The 27,314-nt window shown below is 35.9% G+C and overlaps 1 protein-coding gene across 2 annotated transcripts in view; it reads right to left on the bottom strand.

The window, feature by feature from the left end:
* The window catches only part of Sf3b1 (splicing factor 3b subunit 1), a 94,713-nt gene that overhangs the window by 11,333 nt on the left and 56,066 nt on the right, over positions 1-27,314 (bottom strand). For both annotated transcript variants that reach the window (XM_083120342.1, XM_083120343.1), the window contains 7 exons: positions 20,470-20,681; positions 18,400-18,545; positions 13,276-13,422; positions 10,188-10,313; positions 5,678-5,899; positions 4,273-4,455; positions 2,399-2,587 (listed from right to left, as the gene is read on the bottom strand). In XM_083120342.1, the coding sequence (XP_082976468.1) occupies positions 2,399-2,587; positions 4,273-4,455; positions 5,678-5,899; positions 10,188-10,313; positions 13,276-13,422; positions 18,400-18,545; positions 20,470-20,681 (1,225 nt within the window). The remainder of the gene's footprint in view (positions 1-2,398; positions 2,588-4,272; positions 4,456-5,677; positions 5,900-10,187; positions 10,314-13,275; positions 13,423-18,399; positions 18,546-20,469; positions 20,682-27,314) is intronic.

The raw sequence follows: 27,314 nt of genomic DNA, 5'->3' as shown, positions 1-27,314 counted from the left end.
AACAATTAAGGAATCAGGGAGAATGTGGGGGCAAAGGCAGGATTATCGAAATTTGCCCCAACCACGTGTTAGCACATGGCAGCAATTAATATGCCATTTCTTGAAAACCATGCACCATATTTCAGTTCCATCTCTTTTGTTTATTAGTTTATGTCTAACAGTATAAAAGTATTATGTCTAAAAGTGACACCCCCCTCCCCTCCTACAACAGCTCATTCTCTGCCACTGCTGTGCACGGCAATGTGATAATTGCAGAATTCAGGTCCCTCTTTCCTGTTTGAATGCAGCTGTCTGCATAGGGAATATTGCCCGTATTATTGTCGCTAGCCGACTCATCCAGTGCGAAAGGAAAAAGCGTCATAGTTTTGAATCTCGCCAAGCTGTTTTGATTTGACGATAATGAAATTAGATCTCCCGAAAGAAAAACAAGAGTTAAAACAACTTTATGAAGCACACGAAGTTCGATATAATATAATCGTTGCTTTTTTTTTTTTTCGGAACCATTTGCATGCTATAAAAAAACAAAAACACAATGCTCAATGTAGGAATGGACACTGAAACAGATAAAACAAAAAAGTTATATAAGAGGTAAAGTTTTGGCAGAGTGAGTGTATAACCTCCAGAATACTCGTAACACAATAATAAATATTTGATTAACGTGAGAGTAAATAACAATCTCCCATTTTGATATCTGAAAAGGTGCAAGTTTCATAATGCTTGTTCATTTTGTGCAGATGGACTAATCGTGACTAAATATACAGTTTAAAGTGGAATCAAAGCCCTAGTGATTATGGAGTGCGGCACTGTTTAATGTGTCCTCGGATCCACATTTGGTGCAAACAGATTGCAAGTTGCATGTTTCCTTTTTCAGGGCAGATTACAATGCAAGTCGAGGAAGAGCTTGGACTGCTCCTTAGAAAGAGATGAGGGGGGCTGAATATGAAGTTGGCTGAAGCAAAGAAAATTTGACTTTTTTATGATGTATTTTTAGACAGCCGAACCAGAACGAAATTTACAAGCCTGCTTTTTTTTTCTGGTGCCCCGAAAGGTTGTGTTGTGTGTCCAAAGAGATTTTATCTTATCAGTTAACCCTGTAAGCAACAATGCTCTAGTAAACCCCTATAAAATCCAACATTCATTCTGTCCGATTATGTGTGACTGCTGCCAAGATTCTTTGAATATCCCTTTCAATAAACGAGAGATTGTTTTCATTTCCATTAGTTTCAGTGCAAACGTGTTTCACATGAACTAGAATTGTAAGAATTTCGTGGAAGAGCAACGACTGTGTACAATTGAAAGAAAATATCATTTTCTAAAATACTTTTTTGGTGAAAGCATTTTCTTGTTCTATTTTCCTTTCCACAACATGCATCCTGTGCATAACAGGTTGTATAACTATACAGGATAAATGGTGTTGCAGTCTCCTAGGAATTTTTGTGTCCGCGTAAGCTCCGTGCCCTCGTTTCGTGTAACACTTTTTATAGTCTCTTTAAAACTTACAATATTATTATGTAGTACATATAAAGCTTATTTTGCGAGTTATTACAAAGTATAAAACATCCGTTATGGGGTTAATTTATACTGTAATTTATTTACACCTGAAAAACAGATGCCATCTTGAGAAGTGTGGATAACTCGAAGTTGTTTAATTCGAAGTTGACATTTTTTTGGTCGCTTCAACTTCGTATTAACAAGGTTTCCTGTACTCTTTTACCTAAAATAAGCATTATTGTGAGATTTATGAGTCCACATATATTTTTTTCTGGTGTCATTCATACCTTCATTTTCCAATATGTATTCCAATGATTTTGATGTTTGAATGTTTGAGCCTGTTACTTCTGGCAGGGTCTGGTGTGTGGCACACCCAGCTTGCAACAAATGCCAAAACTAAATGCTAAAATCTCTAAACCTGGCCCTCTTAACCGTATTAGACCTAAGCGGAATTGTAGGTCATTCACTAAGGGTACAGCATCTGGAGCGAAGTGAAGATAGAGAGTCTTCGAACTTAATAGGATATAACCATTAAATTGAGCAACGCGGAAATACGAAATTTCCAAATTTCACGTAATTATTTCTAAACCACGTTTATTGCATTCATCATGAATCTTAGCATTTAGTTTTGGCATTTGTTGCAAGCTGCCCACTTCCAGCAGGGTTCCTGGGAGAGGGATCAAAATCTTGAATGGCAAAGTGGAGTGAGTTACTCCTCATTTGATAGATATCATAATTCCGAACATGCATCTTGATTAACAGGTTGAAAGCTCTTTATAAGGATGCTAGTTTGTGGCATTGAAATGCTGAAAAAATAAAATCGCAACAAAAATAAACTGATTGCTCAGAAAATAAGCATTGTGGATAACAGAAGACTACTGCAAAGAGTTTTATACATAAATCTCACCTTTTCATGTCTGTTCTTCAAAATAGGTGTTAGTCGTGGAAGCAAATCCTTGATTGGTGGGGTCATTTTGGTCATCCCTATGACATTTACAATAGCTTTCAGTGCTCCAAGAATGCTTCCCAATACTTCGGGATATTCTTCTCCCAGATATTCATATAATACAACTCCCAAGTGGCCCATCAATTTTTCCTACAATAAAGAAATACATTATGAACTATTTTGACAAGTAGAGTCTGTTTTTTTTTACGATATGTCCAAACTTTGTTTTAACTGACAAAGTCAAAATATTATGAAGGTAATAAAATGTGTTTTCAAAGTGTAGTTCTTGTAATTCAATACCAACCTAAGTCTTTCAAAAACTTCATTATTTTCAGAAGTATAAACTAATTACAGGCAGGGTTGTTAAAGGTGCAGAAATTTTAAAATTCCGGTCCAGGAGAGAAAATCAGCAAGCGTAAAAAGGTTCTGCACCATAAAGAACCTTTTATCTGTAAAGTATTTCGATTCGGTCCAGGAACCTTTTTTCCAGATCAACTTAAATACAGTCCAGGAACCTTTTTTCCGGGTGAATTTAAATATGATCCAGGAACCTTTTTTTTAGGATCAATTTAAATACGGTCTAGGAACAGTTTTCCCGAAGAAAAAACACGCAACTTGGACTGAATTTAAACTGTGCGAGAGTAAAAAGGTTCCAGTCTTGCAGCGGATCCCAATTGAACCCATTAGAATTTATGGGTTGCTGGATCTTTAACAACCCTGCTTACAGGAGTCAAAGACAATATGATCAGAATTAGTGTCAGATTATGATTGCTTCTCTCAACCAAGAAAAAGTTATGAATGATAAAATCTACCAAACAGAAAATGTTTATTTAATACTATTGTAATTGCACAGTGTCTGTAACTAACTGCAAAATGCGAATTGAAATTCTTTTAAAAGAATTTCCACAATGTTCATATAAATTGTTAAATGCTATTTTCAAATTTTCAAGAGCATAAACAGAAGCACAATGTAATTCGACAAGTAGAATTCAGGAATGAAGAAAGCACGACCTCTAGCAGTTAAAATTTGAAAGAGGTTGTTATAACATACGTGCTGGAAAGACCCGGTGTGATTATAGCCCATTGTTCATTCGCAATATGACTGCATAGCACGAATTAGGATACTTAATGATGTTCCAACTGTTCCTGATCATACTCCGAAAATTAAATATATTGTACCCATTAATTATTATATAATTTTACTTTAAAGTGAAAAGCGAGTTAATTGCCTAATAATAACCACCATTCAAATAATACAATAATTAGTAAAAATATGGATCTATTATATAATGATTAATAATAATTACTATAATGGCAGAAAAGTGCATTAATTTCCGCACCAAATAATCAACGAAATACAGGGTGGGCTATTTCAATCACCCAGCTTATTGGGCAGTTGTTGTATGACTGGCTATGAATGTCCCTCATCCAGAATGGGTTAACTAAACAAGGTAGAAAAGCAATGTAAGACAAATTTAAAAAACTACAAAAAAAGACCCAAAATATTTTATGTTTGTGTTCTAGCATTCATTTCATTTTGGAAAAAAAATATTTGCTTCTCTCCTACTTCTATTTTGGTTATTTTATGTTAGGTAGTGTGAGGATCAGATTAATAATTAGATGCAATACATGATTGGACGAGCAAAATGACACAACCATGCCATACTCAAGATTCTAACCAAGAATCTGGTTTTGCAGCACACTACACTACCATTCCACAATTGAACTTACCTTCTCTTAGTAAAATAAATAAGAATGAAAGATTTGCAGCATGAGTCAGTACAACCTTTGAAAAAGCAGAGTAATTCAAGCAAAATGGAAAGGACCAATCTTACCTCTTGGCATGTTTTCATAACAACTGCTATCCTTGAGATAAGGTCAGCTGCTTGCTGTCGAACTTTGGCTGATTTGTTGTTGAGTCGCCACAATATGGTACCACAAATCTGTGGAAGGTATGGCTTCACTCGCTTGCCAAGCTGGTTAACAATTGTACCAAAACCATTCAGCATAACCACATCCTGAAGAGGAAATGAGAAAAAGATATTAGAAATTTCAAAATGAAATAATTTTCTATTTATATTATATGATATTCTACTCCACAAATTACATGAGTTTCTGTAAACGTAAATTGCCGTTAATATTAAAAGTCAATACACTGAAAAAATAGCAGCTGCCATCTTGTACAAAATGATGATCCTTTATGTAAACTTTTAATGATTTTTTGCACGATCATAATTCATATTTCTCCTAAATATAGTTCAAAAGTATGTAATACAATAATGATTGGGAACAAAATTACATTTTAGTTTTAAAAATGTGAATATAATACAAAATTTGATTAAAGAACTGCACTTACCACACAGAATAAACATATCCCTTCTAATAGCACTTTTGTGTAGTTACCAGAGTATTAAGTTTATTCCTGTATAAGAGAGTCCATTCTTGCTTCTCAAATATTTACAGCAGAATTAGTCAATTTTCTGTGAATTGCATAACTCGCACGATAATTCTGATATCAGAAAGTGTCGCATTGGTAAATAAACTTTAAATTTCATGTTTAAGAGTATATTTCACATTATTTCGTGATAAAACAGGGTAGGAAAATGCACCTCGCACCTTTCAGAAACAGGAAAAATTAACATTACAATGTGTTATTTCAAATTTCGTTTTTTCGTCAAAAACGATATATGCATGTCTCTACTGATTAAGTATCTTGTTTGTACTTGCAAGACTAGTTGATGAAATGCATCAGTTTGTGTTGGGAAGCAAATATATTTTGCAGACATTTTTGCCACCAAATTTTACCTTCATATAACACACAATTACTTGATATACCAACAGATCATGCCAAATTAATTATTGTTTATATAATTTATGGTGCCAAATATTTGATACACTTTTCAATCAGCCAAATTTTGCCCTTGTTCTAATATCCTTCGACATTTGATAAAATTAAAATGGGTGCATCCTCCATGTTATACAAGGACTATTCTCTTTTCTGAAACCTTCTACACCAATGATCCCATGGTATCAATTATTGATTTGCATGACAGTGGACAATAGAGAAACTTATAAGTTCATAATAAATTAGTACTTTGGTGGTCTTTTAGAGATGAACCACTGGGTAAGGTTTTACTGAAACAATCCTGAACAATGCTGGTACATAGCAGAATTAATAATTTTGCAATTAACAAACATAAAATGTTCCAAAAAAATTATAAAGTCTTCAAAGTGACTTACCTCTGTTGTCTGTTCCTGGAATGCATATAAGATACCATCAATAAGCTGTTCTTCTAAGCGGGAATCAATGTCTGCCGCACCCAAATTGCCCATTATCTTCTCAATAGTCTCCATTACCATCTTTCGGTACTGTTCATTTTCATCTTTCAGGTCATCCACAACACGGTTTATAATTTCTGAAGTTCCCACTTTATTGGCAATCTCAACTGTTGTGTCCACTAACTGAAATCACAAGAAATACATTTAACAAATGCCATCCTATATGCTTTGTTTGCCAGCACCATCATTAACTACAGCTTGAAAGTAAAATACACTAAACTATACATGTGTTGGTGTATGTATATTTTGGTGTAGCTTGAAAAAGTTCTTGGAAACCTAACGAAACATCACAGATAAAATAAAATAAAAAACACTAAAAATAACTGTGTTAGATTATTTTGCATCTACAAAAAGTGGTTATGTGAACATTTAACCTTTACTCCCACGATGATACCAAATGGTATCATCAGAGTAAGGTCGTACTGGCCCGATTACACCATATGGTATCATGAATTCATGATGAGAGCTGTGCGAATTACTCACAATTATAATAATAAAAGTTTATTAAAAACTTACGTTTTGTGAGTATCTATGTTGCTTCTGCTACGTTTCAGGATCGACCTTTTATTAGGTATAGGATATGGGATTGGTTAAAAACAGTAAAAACCTAACACCCATAACAGGTGCACGTCATATTACCACGCTGTTTTCCTGATTAAAAACGGCTCCTTGAAATGTTAAAACTTTAAAACTAAATAACCACGGCCCGCGTGTGCTGCAATTGCAATCCAAGGTTTCCTCATAGAGCGTGAGGTCGGGTGCCTCCCCTCTCCTTCCCCTCCAGTCTTTACCCCTCCCCCTCCTTTCCAGTACACGTAAAGTCAAGTGAGAATTCCTCTTCCATTTGAGCTTGGCATGCTATTTCCAGGCTTACGTTAAAACCTATTTTTACGTATTCCTTTCCATCCCACTTCTTGAACATCTTCCCCCACATTTCGTCGATATTCTCATCCTCTCTGTTTAATTTATTCCCCCTTCCCTTACATATATACGACCCTTCATATACATTCCTTCTTATAGGTTTTTCCTCTTCCCTAAGCATTTTCCGTTTGGCGATAACGTGGCCTTCGTCAAGGATATGTTCGAAGAGCCCCCTCTTGGGAACCCCCTCCCTTATATCTTTGTCATGCTCTCCCCACCTAACATTCATGCTTCTTCCTGTTTGACCCACATATTCCTTCCCGCATTGGCAAACTATTCCATACACCCCCTTCATCCCTCCCTCATTTATTTCTTCCTCTTTTCCATCTTTCTTATACCCGGTGAAATGCTTTTCCAAAGTTTTTGGAGCTCGCATCCCACACCTTATACCTAGAGGCACATATTTTTGGTAAATGAAAAAGCAAAATTTCGGTACAAAACTGAGTCAATTTCAGGTTCAAAAGTGGTAAATAAAATAAAATATCGGTGTTATAGCGGTGAAACATTGGATGAAAATTGATATATAAAAATACATTTTGGTTTTAAAATTGTGAATATAATCCTAAATTTGATTTAAAAACTAGTTATTCCACAGAATTAACATTTCACTTCTAATAGCACATTTATGTAGTTATCAGAGTATTAAGTTTATTTCTGTGTAAAGGAGCCCCTTTTTGCTTCTCCAATATTAACAGCAGAATTAATCAATTTTCCGGGAATTGCATAACACTCAGGATAATTCAGACCTCAGAAGGTGTCGCGTCGGTGAATAAACCCTAAATTTCGTGTTTAATTGTTAATTTTGCTCTTTGAAGTTCATTTCGCACTATTTCGTGACAAAACATGGTCACAAAATGCATCTCTCACCTTTCAAAAACATAAAAAATTAACACTACAATGTGTTTTTTCACATTTCGTTTTTTTGTCAAAAACGAAATATGCATGCCCCTACTTATACCATACCCTCTTACAAGTCTTTCAATTTTCTCTGATATTCCGGGAAAGTATGGAATGCCTATATATTTATATTCCCCCTCCTAGTCTCTAACTTCTTCTTTTTTTCCTTTTCTGTCTTTCTTCCTTTTATTCCTTTCTAATTCTTTCCTGTATGTGACCTTAGCTTTACCTAAATTCCCCTTTAACTCCTCTTCTCTGTATCCGTTCCTCTTTCCTATTTTCATTACCCATTCTATCTCTTTACGCAAATCTGCTTGGTTGTTACATAATCTGTGAGCTCGCAAAAAGAAGTTTTGAAATACATTATTCTTTGTTCTGTTGGCATGGGCCAATTTTTTGTTGATGTATAGATCTCCCGATAATGCCTTATGATGTACCCCTGTATGAATTTTCTTTCCTTCTAAACGAATTGCCAGGTCTAAGAAACTAATCCTATGGTCATCCATCTCCTCTTTAGTAAATTTTATTCTTTCTTCTTGCTCCCTTAAGTTTACGAATAGTTTCTCTACTTCCTCCTCACCACCAATAACAAGGATATCATCTACGTATCTGCCGTAAAACTTAATTTCCCTGTTTATGAGGCTAAGTGCTGTCTTTTCGATAAAATGCATAAATATACTGGAGACGATTCCTGAGACTGGGTTCCCCATTGCTAGCCCTTCTTTTTGAATGTACATCTTCCCGTTTCCCCAAAAATAGTTAAACCCCGTACACAGGTTAAACCATCTAACATATTCCCATGCCTCGACGACATCTATACCTCTACTCATCAACCATCTTTGCAATGCGTCAGCAGCTTTTTCTCTAGGAACACTGGGGTATAAATTTACGACGTCAAAGCTCACCACGCGATCAGAGTTATTAATTTCTAGTTTTTCAATCTCTTCCTTGACGTCCATGGAGTTCTTAATACTAAATTCTGTTTTTTCCCCCACTCTTTTTATTCTTTTAACTAGGGTTTTAGCAAGCCCGTAACCTGGGTGGCTATACATAGGAATGATAGGTCTAAGAGGAATCCCTTCTTAGTGTGTTTGGAATTCCGAAAGCGGTAGGGATTTCCCCCTTTTTACACCCATCTTTTAACTTTTTCTTTTCTACTCTTGCTATTGTTATACTGGTTTCTATGCCTTTATTAATTTCTCGTCTTACTCTTTTTAACGGGTTCGAATCTACAATCTTAAAATCGTTGTTGTCAAAACATTCTAATTTCCTCCTATATTCTTCTTTATCTATTACAACAATCTTATTTTCCTTGTCAGATCATATAATATGCACTTTACTGTCTTTGGCCCATTTTTTAAGAAGGGAAAGGTTGCGTCCCGAAACGTAGCAGAAGCAACATAGATACTTGCAAAACGTAAGTTTTTAATATACTTTTATTATTTATATGGTATCATGATGCTGATTACCAAATGAATGTGCTTTTTGGACCTTCACACTCTTATGTTTGGGTGGAAACTCTGACACAGGTCTGGAGCAAGCCTGGGAAATTCACATTAATGACCAACCTCCCCCTCCCCTCTGCAACATATCCATGGCACGTTTCCAAACTGAGTTTCACATTTTGGCTCATTATTCAACTTGTATGGCACCCAGGGACATGAATCATGTTTCATTCTCTTTGGAAACGTCCATTCTTTGAAAAGAATAGTAAGGTTTGCACCATCTCCCCAAAATAGCATCAGAAGAGGGGGCAAACTCCAGATTTCTTTTTTCCATTGAAATTCGGGAGTCGCACCCCCAAAACCCCCTTCCTCGGTTCAGCATTCTGAATTGTACACAGTTGCATGCTCTGATGTTTTAGCTGCAAAACAAAACTTATCCGAAGTAGATTGCTCCCATAATGCTAGAGTTATAACAATTTTCCTCCAAAAATGCAAATCACCTACTTTTCGTAAAAAAAAAAACAAAAATCACATTTTGGCTTATTATTCAACTTGTATGGCACCCAAGAACATGAAACATGTTTCATTCTCTTGAGAAATGTCCATTCCTTGAAAAAAATAAAGTTTGCACCCTCTTCCCAAAATAGCGGGGGAAGAAGGGGCAAACTCTCTATTTTTGTTTTTTTCCATTGAAATTCAGGGGTCCTGCCCGCACCCCCTTCCTCTGTCTGGCATTATGAATTGTACATGGTTGCATGCTCTGATGTTTTAGCTGCATAACAAAAGTTATCCGAAGTAGATTGCTCCCATAGTGCCAGAGTTACAACAATTTTCCTCCAACCAGTGTTCGAATTTAAAATTCCCGCCAAGAAGGCCGGGCAAGAATGGGGGTACTTTCGTAAACCTGCTCGGGACTCTAAAGGTTAAGAAGAACATAGATCCACTAAACAATAAGGTTAATTTTCCACATGGATCAATTATATGAATGCAACAAATGCTTAAAAAAAGTTACTTTTTCTAACCATATTTTAATATTTTGCTCTACAGATAAAAAAAAAATACACTTTTCATGTGTATAGAAAATAAATAGTTACTAATTCCATAAAATTCTGATTAGAACTTTTCCAAACACTTAAGCATGCTCTTACCTGTCTGTAGTTCCGTCTGTCTATTGCCATTCGGTGGTTCCAGAAGTGCTTGAAGAAATGCGGCAGGATTTCATCCTTAATATATTGAGCTTCTACACCATCAGTGGCACAGCATTGCTTCACTACCTATTTAAAATACAAATATGTTAATAATTAATAAAGAACATCAAAATATAATACATATTGTATACATTTCACATTAAGTATACATTTTGGGTAAAAAAAAAAAGTAAAGTGCTTCCCTGTGCTTTGCACCACGCCATGAAGGCATATAGGGGGTGTGGAGTTAGGGGTCCCACACTTTCTTGATATGAAAACCATGCTTCTGGCCACCTTTAGCCCCCAGAGTTTCCTCCAGGTACCCACTTTATATGATGGTGGGTGGGCGCTGGAACCACTTGAAGATGTGGAAAAAATCTTGGTTCTCCCCCGCTGGGGATCGAACCCAGGTCTCTCACATGGTAGTCAGACACCAGGGTAGCTACGATTTTTTGATTATGAAATTCCCTGACTTTTCCAGGTTTTCCAGACCACAAATAAAATTTTTCCAGACATGTTTGTCGTAATGATTTTTGCTTTTGAACCTCATGTTTTTCAATTAAATATGCAGGCACGTTAATGATTATGAATATGAATATACACAGTTATTAGCTGAAAAGTTACCAAGTGATCAATATAATGCTATTCAATGAAAAAATAAATAACTATTGTACTTCCTCGTTTTCACTAAGTCATTACAATAAAGGTGGTGTAAAAAAATCAATAAAAAAATGTGGCATATATCAAAGCTTTACAATGTAACCTGTATACAACCTCAATTAGCCTATATCAATACAAATGAGAAAGAACAGAAAATTAGGTCAAGTACCTTTAGAAAATATGCAATAAGTTTAATGATTATATTTTTTAATTTATTGAAAATAGTACATATTGCGGAAATTCAGAACTTGAATAGGGCCAGTGACCAACCATACACCTAAAAAAAATATATACGCGGGCCATACTTTGGAATAAAATATCTCCATTATTTGAGTTTTCCACATGCTGGAACCAATTTTATATTACGGAAAACATTGAAATCTGTCTCTTAAAAGGTAACAGTTCCGAATGTTTTATGATTTTTTTTTCGAATTTTCCTAGCAGGAACATTAATTATCATAGAATTTTGGCAATCATTGTGACACGAAATTTGAACTTTCCTTAAAATGAGCACTATTTGGATTCGAAAAAAGTTATTTATGTTGAAAAAACAAACCTTCAAAATGACCTTACTCAATCATACACGCTTCCCACAGACAAGGTATTATCCGGTTGACAGGCGACAGTAAGTATCGTAAACTAGTGGGAATGAATGTAGAAATAAATCGGAACCTTAGTAGAGTGCATTCAGGGTCTTTATTTTCATTCTAAGACAACCAAACCTGACATTCCTAACCTAACCACACAAGCATATATTCACAAAATCTTAAGTAATCGCTAAAACTCTGCAGTATGTGTTAACAGACATAAATCGAAATCGAACCATGTAAAAGTTGCATTTGTAGCATGATGAAATCGTAATAAAACAAAAGGAACTTGGGCTCATTTTCACCACTTTTAGCATAATTTCATTCTACATGCAAACAATACGTAAAATTACTATTGGCATGAAACCGAAACCAACATTCCTAACCTAACAACGATGTGTGACCAGCTTACGTTTAATTCCTCTATTTCGGACCAGTTTTTAAAAAATAAATTCATTCTACATGCACAAAACACGTGCATATTCGAATAATGACGTCACTGATACTGCATAAAATCACTAATTTCTCGGGTGTAACACATCTCTGCAATGTAAAAACTATGACAACGAGCAAATGAACAGGTTGCTTCTGAACAGCTCGCAAACGAAGGACTCAAATTCACAGAACGGGTTCAAGGTGGGAACGAAGTAGTGAGTCCCTTTGTTTTTACTCGGCATCTGCACCCATCCAGTGAGACGTCAACCACAGCCAGTTTTGTCAAATTCTGCTCTTCAAGCTTTATTGCAGATCCAAAACCAATGAACTGTCCTAACACCAACCTGCTCCGCTTCACGTATCAAAAGAGAACGGGTTCCGAACGGGTGTGTTCTTGAAGAAAGAAAATTTCCGCACCACACACAAAGCTAAAGCAACATTTTTTTCCGCAAGAAATTCTGAGGATGGCTGGTGCATAGGTTTCGTCTTGAGTACCTTGTTCTCTAAGGAAAAATCTCAAGCCTCTCCAAATTCCGGTCTTGAACAGGTTCACAAGAAAGAGTGTCAAAATGAACGGATCCAAGAATCTAGATCCGAGAGTGAATAAATAGAGAATTGAAATGCGAAGGAACCAACATTTTGTACGTAACAGACTAGAAGTCATAATGACGAGAGGAACAAGTTTCTGAACTGAATCTTTTGGGGGGACTGGAATCACAAGAACCGAATTCGGAAGTGGAAATGAACAGTTCGTTCATTTTGTAACTGGTTCTCCTGCAACTCCAAAATGTACGTAAATTCCAGAAAATATGCAAAATTCCCTGACTTTTCCCTGACCAACCAAATTCCCTGACTTTTCCCTGTTTTCCAGGTTTTCCAGTCGCGTAGCAACCCTGGACACCCTAACAACTACCGTGGCTATATACTGCTTTAGAAGTATGACGGAATACTTCTTGTCGTTGTTACGGACTTACTGAAAAGTATGATAAAATTCTTACAACTTACAACCTATTCTCAAAAACTACCTTGCATTGTGTTTCTCTCTTGATTTTTACCACTACCTGGCTTGTATATAAAAAATGATGGGAATTTTAGGGTTTGTTTTGACAATTCCATTGGAATGGCAATTTTCTCATGACTCTACAATAACCTTTTGGCATGTTAGTGGTCTGGTTTTGGGAGCCAGAAGGTCAGCAGTCAGGTCTCATTGTTGCTTCTCCCCAGTTTATCAACAAAGAAGTATGAACATCTGCAAAAACAAGGACCACTGACAAAAGAAAGTGACAAACTACTACAAAAGAGGGACATGAGCTGCAAACTATGGATGTAAAGAAGAAATCAAAGAAGAAACAAAAATTGCAACATACCTTTAACACAATTTTCTTCATTTCCTCATCTGGAGACTGAAATTCTCGAATCAAAATCAACATCACTTCTCTGGTATAATAATTGGCATATTCAGCATCCATCAAGGGAATAAGATAACCAATGGCCTTCAAGAAGGCAGCCAAACCCTGGAAATTACAAAAGAAATAGTGAATACAAGTTCTGCATGCAGCACCTGTACCTAGAAAAACATACAAGGCATGCATAAAATCAAGGAAAATGTAAAACCAGTGCACTATTTTATTATTATGTTGAATAAGCATGTAAATATTTTCACAACAAATCATCAAATCAGGTAGTCAAGTTTTCTGCTATTAGATTTGTGATTTGATTTGCTATATTTTACTTCGCTTTTTGTGCCACTTTTGGCTAATTTGCGAAGATGGGGATGAGTGATTATATGATGAAATTGATGAATGGACAGTCACAAATATCCATGCCCAGGCCAGGATTCGAACCCGGAACCCCTGGCATCATAGCACGATGTGCTAACCACTCTGCCACAGGGGCCGACTTTCACCTATTAGAACACAAGAAAAAGAGTACTTAAACGAATTCAAGATAAGATGTTCTTGCAAGTTATGCTTACAGAAATGCAAAGTCCTATAGAACAGAAAAAACTAAAACCTTGTGTTAAAACATATTACACATTACCGGTAGTGACAGGTGTGAGAATTTATACAACCTTGTACAGCCAACAGCACAAAAATAGCAGATGAATTGTGCATAATTTTCATTCAATCCGTTATTCACAATGTGATGTTGAAATAAAAACGTGAATAAGTAGAGTACTACATCTACTTTGAATCAAAATAATTCCATTCCTCAAAACAATACAGGATTATCCTTGCCATTGGTTGCACCAGTCCAAACTAATATTCACCTAATAATAAATAAGTAGGCATTAATTTGATCATTTCTTTTTGTCTGCTGAGTTTTGACCCCCCTCCTTTTGATCCCTTGTTAATTGTATCTAAAGATATCTGTTTGGCGGTTACGCAGAGGCAGGTAATAATAACTACTTACGTGAAATTTAAAAGATTTCGTAATTCCGCGTTGCACAATTTAATGGTTCAATCCTATTAATTTCGAAGATCCACTGTCTTCATTCACAAAAGGGTACGGTGTTTGAAGCGGAGATGGTACCGCGTCAGTACATTGTTGCTGCCGAACGGGAAAAATCGCAACCACCGCCGCCCAGGAACAAACAATGTACTGACGCGGTACCATCTCCGCTTCAAACACCGTACCCTTTTGTGAATGAAGACAGTGGATCTTCGAAATTAATAGGATTGAACCATTAAATTGTGCAACGCGGAATTACGAAATCTTTTAAATTTCACGTAAGTAATTTTAAACCGCGTTTACCGCAACCACCATGAAAGGTAATAATAAGTTTAACTAACTAACTCTCTAGCCTTCTTAAACCCGAAGGTTCATGGCTGCAGCAACACAGGCCTTCCATCTTTCCCTATCTTCAGCAAGATCTATATACTCTTTTCCATCCCTACCGATTTCCTTTAGGTCCATCTCAACGTTGTCCCTCCATCTTCGTTTTGGCCTTCCTACAGGTCTCTTACCATCAGGTTACCCAACAAGAATCCTGTAAACTCCTCTTTCCTCTCCCATTCGTGCCACATGGCCTGCCCACCTAAGTCTTCTTGATTTAATTATTCTAATAATATCTGGGCATGAGTACAAATTATGTAGTTCTAAATTATGTAACCTTCTCCACTCACCTGTCTCCTCATCCCTTTTAGGTCCAAAGATTTTCCTAAGGATCTTATTTTCAAATACTCTCAATTTATGTTCCTCTTTCAATGTAAGGGACCAACTTTCACACCCATATAATACTACAGGCAAAATTACTGTTTTGTATATTTTAACTTTTAGTTTCTTAGATATTAAACGAGAAGACAAAAGTTTATGAAGAGAGAAGTAACATGCATTTCCTGAATTAAGCCTACTTTTTATTTCCTCTGTAATATAATTCCTAAGTATTTGAATTTGGAAACTGGTTCAAACGAGTTATTATCAATAATTAGATTTTGATTATTACCTAACACTTGGTTTCGGTCTGTAAGCATATATTTAGTTTTCTCTTTGTTAACTTCCAAACCTATCTCTTTAGCAGTTTCGAAAAATATTTTAGCATTATTCTTAATTGTATTCACATCATCCCCCAGTAAGTCTACATCATCTGCATATGCTAACAACTCAGTCACACCATTTAATTTAAGTCCTTCTTTACTTTCTTTTACCTTCCTAACAGCATATTCTAAGGCAAAATTAAAGAGCAATGGAGATAATGCATCTCCTTGTTTTAACCCATCATGAATTGTAAATTTGTCAGATACATTAATACCCACACGAATTTTACTTTCTGTTTCACTGGTACACACTTTTATCATACTAACAAGCTTCTTAGGTATTCCAAACTCGACTAATATATTACATAATTTATCTCTTTTGACTGAATCATATGCTTTTTTAAAATCAGTGAATAGCTGATGGACATTTTGATTATATTCCCACTTTTTTCAAGTGTCTGTCTGATGTGAAAAATTTGATCTGTAGTTGATCTGTTACATTTAAATCCACATTGATAATCACCTATAATTTCATTAGCATATGGGGTTAGTCTTGTTAAAAGAATGTTAGACAATATTTTGTATGTTGTTGAGAGTAGAGAAATTCCACGGTAATTACTGCAGTTCATTTTATCACCTTTTTTAAACACAGGAACAATTATGGATTCTTTCCACTGTTGAGGGATTTCTTCTTTATTCCATATTAAACAAATTAATTTATGAATTTGACATATTAATGAATTTCCACCATATTTAATTAACTCAGCTGGTATTAAATCAATGCCAGGTGCTTTGTTATTCTTTAGCCTTTTAATAGCATCTTTAACTTCAGTCAAGTTAGGTTCTGGAACTGAAGGTTCTGCTGTGTGGACTTCATTTACTTCTGATTTATCTCCTACATGGACATTTAAAAGGTCATTAAAGTAGTTCTTCCATCTATTTAGAATATCGCTTGGGTCAGCTAGAAAATCGCCGTCTTTATCTTTTATCAAGTTTACTTTAGGTTGCCACCCCTTTCTAAACTCATTTACACCTTTATATAAATCTGATATTTTTATTTTTGCTGTTTGTTTCAATTTCGTTAATTTTGCTTTTCAAGTAATCTCTTTTTTAACTTCTAAACGTGCGGTTAACTTCTTGCTTTATTCTATTATAATTGCTTAGATTTGTATCATCCGAATTATTTAACCACCTAAGTCTAGCCTGATTTCTTATTTCAATTAGATTATGACATTCATTATCAAACCATGGCTTACTTTTTCTCGGTTTATGGTATCCTATACTTTCTTTAGCTGCTGATTCTATTGCATTACGTATGTGCTCCCAATTCTTATTTACGTCTGTTTCATTTATATTTTCATCATCATTTAAATCCTGCAAAACATCAAATCTATTTGACAGTTTAATTTGGTAACTTTCTTAATTCTTTCATCAGTAAACTTTCCTGTATCAAATTTGAGAACTTTTAGATTTCGTTGCTTATGATTTATCACTGAGAGTCTTTCTCTTAATTTAGCAATTACTAAATAATGGTCACTGGCACAGTCAGCACCTCTATGTGTACGAACGTCAATTATACTAGTATGCCTTCTCTTATCAATGAGAATATGATCTATCTGATTATGAGTTTTACCATCTGGAGAAGACCAGGTATATTTATGGATATCTTTATGTTTAAAAGTGGTACTTTTCACAATTAAATTCTTTGAGGTTGCAAAAGTAATCAATCTTATACCATTATCATTACTTAATTCATGAAGACTTTCTTTACCAATCGTGGGTTTAAATGTCTCTTCTTTGCCAATCTGTGCATTACAGTCACCTAACAGAATTTTCATATCATACTGAGAAAATTTATCAAAGACCTCTTCTAACTGCATAAAAATCATCTTTAGTATTATCATCTTTATCTTCCGTTGGTGCATGTATGTTTATTAAAATAATTTTACACCACCTACCCTGTAAAACTGCATATGATATCCTATCATTAATAAATTCTACTGTTTTAAGAGCCGAGATAATTCTATTATTTATGAAAAAGCCTGTTCCAAAATTATGATTTTCAGTACCACCATAGAAAAAAGTATAATTTTTAGTTTTACAATTCCCTTCTCCTGGCCACCTAACTTCCTGGACAGCTACTACATCTAATTTATACTTCACTATCTCATTAACAGTAAACTGAAATGCCCAGGCCGGTAAAGGCTCAGAACATTCCAGGTGCCTAATTTAATAATAATAAGTTTACTTTTCATTTTTCCGTGCAAAATTTTTTTGCAATCGATTTTGCCACCCGGCTGGTGTACATGCCTACTGAACCGAGCAGACCTTGTTTATTATTTACTTTGGCACCTGCTGAAAGGTTTGCTTCCAAGCCTTATAACAAACCAGGTACAGTGGAGCCTTGATTTTATGTTTTCAGGGAACCAACCTAAAAAAAATTTAAATGCAGGGAAATGTTAAATCAAGTACGAATGGGCGAATATGAAATTTTGGCCGATACCGATAAAGTACAGATATAAAATTTACCGATACTGATAACCAATATTCTACCGATCTGATATAAAGTTAGAAATTGTCCTTGAAGAACCTGAAATGTTCATTGATCTGCTTAATAAAGTGTGTTTCGAGGTGACAACAGTGCAAAAGAAGTTGAATATTTAGACAATTACTTTTTTAGAAAGTAGGGCATTGAGATTATACAAAAAAATTAAAAGAAAATGGCAGAATGTTGCACTAAATTATAAGATATTTATCGATATATCAGATCGGTAAAATATTCGGCAATTTTACCGATACACTGATATGCCTATATCGGCCGATACCGATAGAGACTACCGATTATCGGTCCCATCCCTAAAATCAAGGAAAATTTTAATTATGCTACGTTGGGACCATCATGAATGAATGCATAATAAATGAAAATATAAAATCTGGGAATGTAAAATTGGAGTTCCACTGTAATCCAGAAAACAACAGAATGGGGCATTTAGACTGCTCTATATGCATGCTTACCTTGCCTCTATGTGTTCGTATACCCTTCCACAGAGGTTTCAGTACAGAATCAAAACTCTCAATACCATAAGGTGTGGCAGCTTCAGCAAGTGCTGCAATGGCTAAAGCAGTAATGGTCCTTACTTTCTGCTGTTCATCCACCAGACCTAGAATAAAATTTAAAATTATAATATGTAATCAGATATTTTAAAAGTACCTATTAAGAATAACACTAAACTTTAGATAGCAAAAACACAAAATTAAGAAAATATGAAAACAATGATTGAAAATTTACAAACATTGACACCCAGAGTAAATATTTAAATTTTGGTATAAATAATACAAATTCTATCTACTTGTTAAATTCATTTATTTCTTTTCTTGATTCAGGGTCAATAGCAAAAAACTGCATGCTTAAAAGGATCTTAGCAACTCAACTCTCCTCACCTGTTTATATCATCTTCATTTACCTTCACAATGGTGATGGAAAGTCAGTAAATTGCTTTATTTACCTTCACAATGGTGATGGAAAGTCAGTAAATTGCTTTATAACTATTTGTGAGTTCATGATCGATGGAGTAAATGCAGTTTAAGTATTATTACTAGGGATGGGACCAATTAATCGGTACTCTATCGGTATCAGCCGATATAGGCATATCGGTAAAATTACCTATTATTTTACCGATCCGATATATCAATAAATATCTGATAAATTAGTGCAAAATTCTGCCATTTTGTTGTAATTTTTATGGATAATCTCCATGCTCTAATTTCTAAAAAGTAAATGTCTAAATATGCAACTTCTTTCAGGTTCAAGGACCATTTCTAATTTTATATTGGATCGGTAGAATATTGAATATAGGTACCGGTAAATTTTATATCTGTACTTTATCGGTATCGGCCAAAATTTCATATCGGCCCATCCCTAATTATTACATACGTGAAGTTGTGTGTTTCCGCATTGCAGAATTGGAATGTTTTTTGTTTTCGGTTAATCGTGGAAACACAAAACTTCACGTACATGATTTTTGTGTGTTGTATTTGATTTTATGGAACTGGCTTTACACAGGTTAAGGAAAATATGTTTGGTTCACCACATAATGTAAGGAGTTGTTGGTTTGGGAATCATCTGTGGAAGCTACAAAAATGAAATCTGGCATGAAACTTCAGAAGTTACTTTACGTAACCACATTTTGGTCAGTGGTAGGGAATAAAGTTTCATTTCACATAACTAGGTCCACCTATTTATGGTGACTAGAACCCCAATATCTTGGAGCAAAATAGGGCACATTTCAAGATCAAAAGCAGCTTATAATATAGAATTTTGGTGTTAAAATGGTGAACATAATCCTAAATTTGATTTAAAAGCTACAATTATTACACAACATAAACATTTCCTTCCTAATAGCACGTTTATGTAGTTATCACAGCTTTAAGTTTATTCCTGTGTAAAGGGGTCCATTTTCACTTATGTTCAAGTGTTTACTTTGCTTCTTGCACTTCATTTTGCATTATTTCATGGCAAAGCATGGTAGGAAAACATACCTCACATCTTTCAAAAACACAAGAAAAATGAACATGACAGATTGTTATTTCACATTTAGTGTTACCAGCAAAAACGAAATATACATGTCTCTTCTTATAACAAATGAATATTTAAAGATGAAAATTTATGCAAAAAAAATTAAGGAATCTCATGCAACTTAATTTTAGGGCTTAGCTAATGATGATATATCACTATCAGTTACAATTTATTTGCCAATACCAGCAGATACTTGATCAGGGTTTGTATAAATGCTGCATGACACTTTCATGGAATCTAATTATGCAAAATATTTTGCAAATTCAAAGTTTTCATATATTTTGCACCAGTATTGTGTGAAAACATGGATTTTGTGATTAAACGACAGCTGTTTTAATATTATGACATAATTCTTGCATAGTTTATGGTAAAACTGGTAAATTGATGCATACAACCATTTTTCTAGCATTGTCATCAGTAAGAGTTGAAAGTGATGTCGGGTGGGATCTTCTCAATTAGAATATCTGTAATCAGTAAGAACCTTATATTCTAACTTAATTATCACTTACCATGTTCAATGATTTCCACCAAGTTCTTCAGATGTGGGAGAATGGCACAGCCCATAAGAATAGCTATTTGCTGAACAATCTTTATACCAGTATGTCTGGCCTGCCAGGATTTCTTGCTCCTGCAGACAGCTTTCAAGAATGGCAGGAGTGAAGGAATTCCAAGCGCAGATGCAACCACAGCAAATGCTCTGGCTGTAGTATTTCTCACGTACCTGTGAAAACACAAATCCTCATTACAACAATAGACAACAGAATAAATACATGAAAAGTGACAGGAAAGTGTAGTAAACAAGACAGGCTACAACTTATTTTCACAAAAGAAAGTGTAATGTAATTAAAGTATTTATTAGGGAGATACCCCTGTGTCATGGCAAATAAACACCGCCATAAAGTGTTTTCCCACACGGCCTTGTGGGCCTGGAGGAATCCAGAAAAGCTAAGGGAGTTGGCACCTTGACAGATAACAAGGGTGCACCTGAGAAATCACAGGTGACAGCCCCACCACTCAGGTGTAGGCTGTGACAGGCCGGATTAGATGACAGCCAAAAACCTAAAAAAATTGAGAAAAGAAAGAAGGAAGCCGGACCGGAAATTGGAGATGACGCGGGCCACGAATAGGAAAATAAAATAATGCCGACCCAGCCAGAGGCAAGAAACGATGGAGGATGATGATGAAAATTAAGGATGGGACAGATTAATTAGTCAGGGTGGCTACAAACAAGCAAAAATGAAATTCCCTGACTTTTCCAGGTTTTCCAGGACAAAATTTACATTTTTCCCTGACAATTACAAACTAAACTAAAGCGATGTTTTTGCAAATGGAAATAATAAACTCATACAGATCCAGGTATGGATTTGTCAAGTACCAATATTATCTTCTATGAAATTGACTTAATTTCTCTATTCTCTATGATTTGAATTCAAACTGCAAAATAGTGAATTTGGAAAATTATTACAATTCACAAGCTAGGGAAGGATTACGGAATTTTGTTGTATGCAGTAAGTTTAAAATAAAATACTTGATTATTTTTAAAGTTACGACTAAATGCGATAAGAGTGAAGAGTGAATGATTAAGAAATACAATTTGTAATTTATCAGTCTCCTTATCCATTCTCGGTATTATATGTTGATATTTCCACTGAAGTTTGGAAGCCTCTGCTTGCAAGAACCATGAGTGTGGACTCAATTTTCAATGCATAAAGCTACTTCTCTCTTCTCTGTAAAGCAAACAACTTAACTCTTTCATATAAGTGAAACAATTGAATCGAAAAAAATAAAGTGTCATATTTCCTTACATTATCAATGGGATTTCTGCTTCAGTACAGTATATCCAAGTGAAGTACTGTGAAATTGACAACATGCAGTTATAACATTAATGCTGACGAAAAGGGTATGTAGGTATTAGAAATTTAACGCAAGGAATTTATAGAATTGCATTGTATAGGTACCTGATTTAGCTAACCACACATTAAAACACTAATAATAAAAGCTTCTGAAAGTTCATATACGAGGGGCATCCTGAAAAAAGCTCCAATGGTGCCTATATGCAGCACTAGTGGTCGGAGAGGGACACACACACATGCAGGCAGGAAGAAGTGGCATTTAGCTGTAAATGGTAATAGTCGTAATGCAGCCGTTTTAGGAAAGTTCTAGGTTAAAGATTGCAGCTCTCATACAGTCTCCCACAGACTGAGATGTAACCTACATTGCATGCTCGGAATTTGGCACAGAGCCACCAGCAATTGTGTGAGGTGTGCAGACCGGACGTCGTGAACGATAGTATGGTCAGACGATGTTGCAGACAATTCATGGAAGGCCAATCGAATGTGCACAACCCCATACAGCACAACACAGGCCCTTTGCATCACTTCAGGTGAGAGATCTTGGACCACTCCCTGTACAGCCCTGCCCTTTAATGTACCAACTTTCATCTCATGGTTTAACTGAAGAGGTTTCTGGCAGGGCAAGAATTTGACAGCTACACTGCGGTAGAGATAGTTCCAGTCTTTGTTTGTCAGACACATATACCATGGGCATACAAAATTTAGTGACATGCTACGACAAATGCCAGAAGAACGGTGGTGATTATGCCGAAAATTAAGTTAGGACTCACTGTTACTAATGCAATAAATTACTACTGATATTCTTGTTTTATTTATGCCTAATCGGTAGGGACCTTGATATTTTGTAGTTTTTTTCTAAATTGGTGTATTTTCTTATTTTTTAGTTTTTACTATACGGTGTTATTTTTCCCAAATTCACATTTTTATTTTAGCACATTTTCTGGCAAATATCTGAAATTATACCTTGACGGTGTTTTTAAACTACTGTTTCACATGGCCTACACATCTTCATGAGAGTTTGATATGTTGAAAGTTGTTTTGGGAAAGTTATTTTCTATACCACTTTTTTTAAATTTTAAGGTAAGGATTTTAGATAATGGAATTTCCCCCGTATATACTGAAGGGTGCATAATGACCATAAGTGGCGACGCACCAAAAAAAATTTTAATCAATCAATCTCACGTGACAGATACCGATATATTATAGCACCAAAAATTGGCATTATCTTTTTTTGACTTGTTAGTGTTATGTTTCCCAAAATTCCCGTTTTTGTTTTAGAACATTTATCTGCCAGATAGATAGATAGAGAGATAGAGATAGATAGATAGAGAGAGAGAGAGATAGAGATAGAGAGAGAGAGAGAGAAAAAAAACTTAATACTTCATTGTGCTTTTAAATTATTATTTTAAATTGTAGGTCACATGGTCTACGTATTTTCGTGACAGTTTGATATGTTGGAACCGATTTTTGAGGAAGTAAAAGTAAAGTGCTCCCCTGCACTTTTCCATGAAGGTGTATACGGGTGTGGAGTTAGGGCCCCACACTTTCTTGATCACGGCTGAAGGTGGCTAGTGATGTGATCAGCACCACACTCCTGGCTACCTTTATCCCTCAAAGTTTCCTCAAGGTACCAGCTTCATATTATGCTGGCGCCGGAGCAGTTTGAATATGTGGAAAACATCCCGGTTCTCCCCTGCAGGGGATCGACCCCAGGTCTCTCGCATATTAGTCAGATGCCCTAACGACTGAGCTCCATTATTACTCGCTTGACAAATGCCGATGGTGCACACTTAGCTTGGTAATTCAAAACATATCTTCTGTGACAAATACGAAGATGTGGCTCCCATGTGACGGTAGATATGCACTCGATCTCCTGTTAGAACCCTACCACTTTGCTCTGTGATGCAAATGGTTTTGATAGAAGTTGAAAAAATTGTGGGAAATACATGATTTAATGTGTCTATCAGAATTATTCCATGTTCTATGTACATAAACATGGCCTAGAAAAGACAAGAATGTTGGATTTCATGGAATTTTTAATTTTTTTAGGACATTTCTTTTTAAAAAAATCATTTAAAATGCCAACAATTCGCATTTTATGCCAAATTCGCATTATTTCGATATTTCGAAGGGGCGAAAAATGTGTCCTGACATCACTGCACATTCCTAAACATAACTTCGCAGCAATTACCATTTTTCACGGTTTTGGCGTTTGCGAAAAATCAATGTCCCTACTAATTGGAAATTACTTTCTGGCCACCCCTCATATAAATCAGTAGATGGAAAGTGAAAATTTGGCAGGGCTGGTAGAGAAAAGTCAATCCTTGAAGAAAGTGATTTGCTTTTATGACTGAATGAAACGAGTAAATATGATATTAAAATATTTACGTATTTATTATTAGTATTTTGTTTCATAATATTGGATATTACCCTTACCCTGTGGGAGATTAATGACCATCTCTCACGAGTTTAAACAGACAGGACAGAGAGTGGCGTTAATTTCAATGCAATACTAGTGTTACAGTAAATTTGAGGTTGGGAGCATGCTCTTGTCAATTTTTATAACGTTCACCAATGCAGTTTATGTTTCACTTTTTCGTGATAGTATACAATATATATCCCGTTTGGTTGAATTCTTCTTGATATCTAAGAATAGTGCAATGTCATTGTAAACGAATGTTAACTTGTGCAAAACCAGTAATACGTCAGGATGATGAAAGAAGACCTACATAAGCACTGCTACATTAAATAAGGTGAAGTGAGCCAGAAGAGTAATAAAATTCCAGCAGCATATTTGCAGTCCATGCAATTTCTGTCGCATGTTGTAGTGAGATACTTTGTCAGGTGGCGATATTCAACAAAAATCGTATGTAACAATGGAACCTATTTGTTTCCATGTTCCTTCAGTTTGCCCAACAAAATGCTTTACTACGTGACAAGTCCCCTTACTACTCCCATATGGTCAAGAAAAAATGATAATTCAATGCATTTTGCACGTAATATTTAGAGGCTTAACCTTTACTCCCCCAATGATACCATATGTTATCATCAGAGTAAGGTCGTACTGGCCTGATGATACCATATGGTATAATGGTGCTGATTACGAAATGAATGTGCTTTTTGGACGTTCATACTCTTATGTTTGGGTGGAAACTCTGACACAGGTCTGGAGCAAGCCTGGGGAATTCATATTGATGACCAACCTCCCCCCTCTCAGCAACATATCCATGCCACATTTCCGAACAGAGTTTCACATTTTGGCTCATTATTCAATTTGTATGACACCCAGGGACATGAAATATGTTTCAGTCTCTTTGGAAACGACCATTCTTTGAAGAGAATAGTAAGGTTTGCGCCTTTTCACTAAAATAGCGGGAGAAGAGGGGGCAAACCTCCGATTTTTATGTTTTTTTCATTGAAATTCGGTGGTCGTGCCCTCAAAACCCCCTTCCTCCGTTCGGCGATCTGAATTGTACACAGTTGCATGCTCTGATGTTTTATCTGTAAAACAAAACTTATCCGAAGTAGATTGCTCCCATAGTGCCCGAGTTATAACAATTTTTCTCCAAAAATGCAAATTACCTATTTTTCGTAAAAAATAATCACATTTTGGCTTATTATTCAACTTGTGTAGCAGTCAAGAACATGAAACATGTTTCATTCTCTTGAGAAATGTCCATTCTTTGAAAAGAATACTAAACTTCGCGCCTTCATCCCAAATACGGGAGAAGAGGGGGCAAACTCCAGATTTTTATAGTTTTTAATTAAAATTCGGGGGTCGCGCCCCCAAACCCCTCCCCCTCCTAAGTTCGGCGTTCTGAATTGTACACGGTTGCATGCTATGATGTTTTAGCCGGAAAACAAAACTTATCTGAAGTAGATTGCTCCCATAGTGCCAGAGTTATAACAATTTTCTGAGCAATATGCAAATTATCTATTTTTAGTCAAAAAAACAGTGTTTCACGTTTTGGCTTATGGCACCCAAGAACATGAAACATGTTTCATTCTCTTTGGAAACGTCCATTCTTGGAAGAGAATACTAAGGTTTGCGCCTTATACCCAAAATAGCGGGAGATTTTTGTTTTTTCTATTGAAATTCGGGGGTCGCGCCCCCCAAACCCCCTTCCTCGGTTCGGCGTTCTGAATTGTACACGGTTGCATGCTATGATGTCTTAGCTGCAAAACAAAACTTATCTGAAGTAGATTGCTCCCATAGTACCTGAGTTATAACAGTTTTCCTCCAAAAATGCAAGTTACATATTTTTCATTTAAAAAAAATCACATTTTGGCTTATTATTAAACTTGTATGGCACCCACGAACATGAAACATGTTTCATTCTCTTGATAAATGTCCATTCTTTGAAAAGAATACTAAATAGTGGGAGAAGAGGGGGGCAAACTTCAGATTTTTTTTTCTATTGAAATTCGGGGGTCGAGCCCCCCAAACCCCCTTCCTTGGTTCTGAATTGTACACGGTTGCATGCGCTTATGTTTTAGCTGCAAAACAAAACTTATCCGAAGTAGATTGCTCCCATAGTGCCCGAGTTATAACAATTTTCTGTTCCCGTGCAGAGTTCCATAACGATATCTTTAAATAAAAAAAATTAAAAAAGTCAATGAAGACAAAATTCCCTGACATTTCCCTGACTTTTTTTGACACCTCAAATTCCCTGACTTTTCCCGGTTTTCCAGGTTTTCCAGGTCTGTCGCCACCCTGATTAGTACTCTATTGGTATTAGCCAATATAGGCATATTGGTGTATCAGTTTACAGGTAAAATTACTGATACTTTTACCAATTCAATAGATCTATAAATGTCTTAAAATTATGCAATATTTGCCATTTTGTTATCATTTTTATGGATATAAGTAGAGAACAGATTTTTAGGTGCTAAAAAAGAGCAATTTAGGACTTTATGAACTCAATTTTAGGATGTTTGGGTACTTATAATAAATTAACCCCCCAGGGGGCTTACTATTAGTAAGTACGTGGAGTGGCACCCACGGGACCCTGAGCTGGTTAACGGCTCCAAAGGTGGAAGATGGATCTCAACAGCGGCGGAAAACCTAGAGGAGTAACACCTCTTTAAAAAAAAAACCTTGGTCCATCTGGTTCCGGATGCTAGTACCTTATAAGGGCCCCTAGCCAGGGCAACGGCAAAGACCCCAATGGCAGATGCGGCGGAGAAGGAATCCTTCAGTATGGCACAGATGGCAGAAGGGGCACTAGAGAGATCGTCAGACTAGGGAGAAAACCCGACAGAAAACCAGCCATAGCCTTGAGGCTGAAAGGACTAAACAACCAAAAGCAGCCCCCCCCCCCTTTCACTGGGCTAAACACCCGCATAGGGGTAGATGATGATTCAGAGAAGAAATGAATGCCTCGGAAACCCCAGACAGATCTCACAAAGACGACAACGTAAGAATAAGAAAACGAGAATCGGAACCTGGAATATCAAAACATTAAATGGTAAAGAAGTAGAAGTAATCAAGGAAATGTAAA

This window comes from Lepisma saccharinum, chromosome 4, assembly GCF_977018435.1.
Source record: "Lepisma saccharinum chromosome 4, izLepSacc3.1, whole genome shotgun sequence".
NCBI lineage: Eukaryota > Metazoa > Arthropoda > Insecta > Zygentoma > Lepismatidae > Lepisma > Lepisma saccharinum.
The sequence above is the reverse complement of the archived record's forward strand: the minus strand, read 5'-3'. Positions and strand labels throughout refer to the sequence as shown.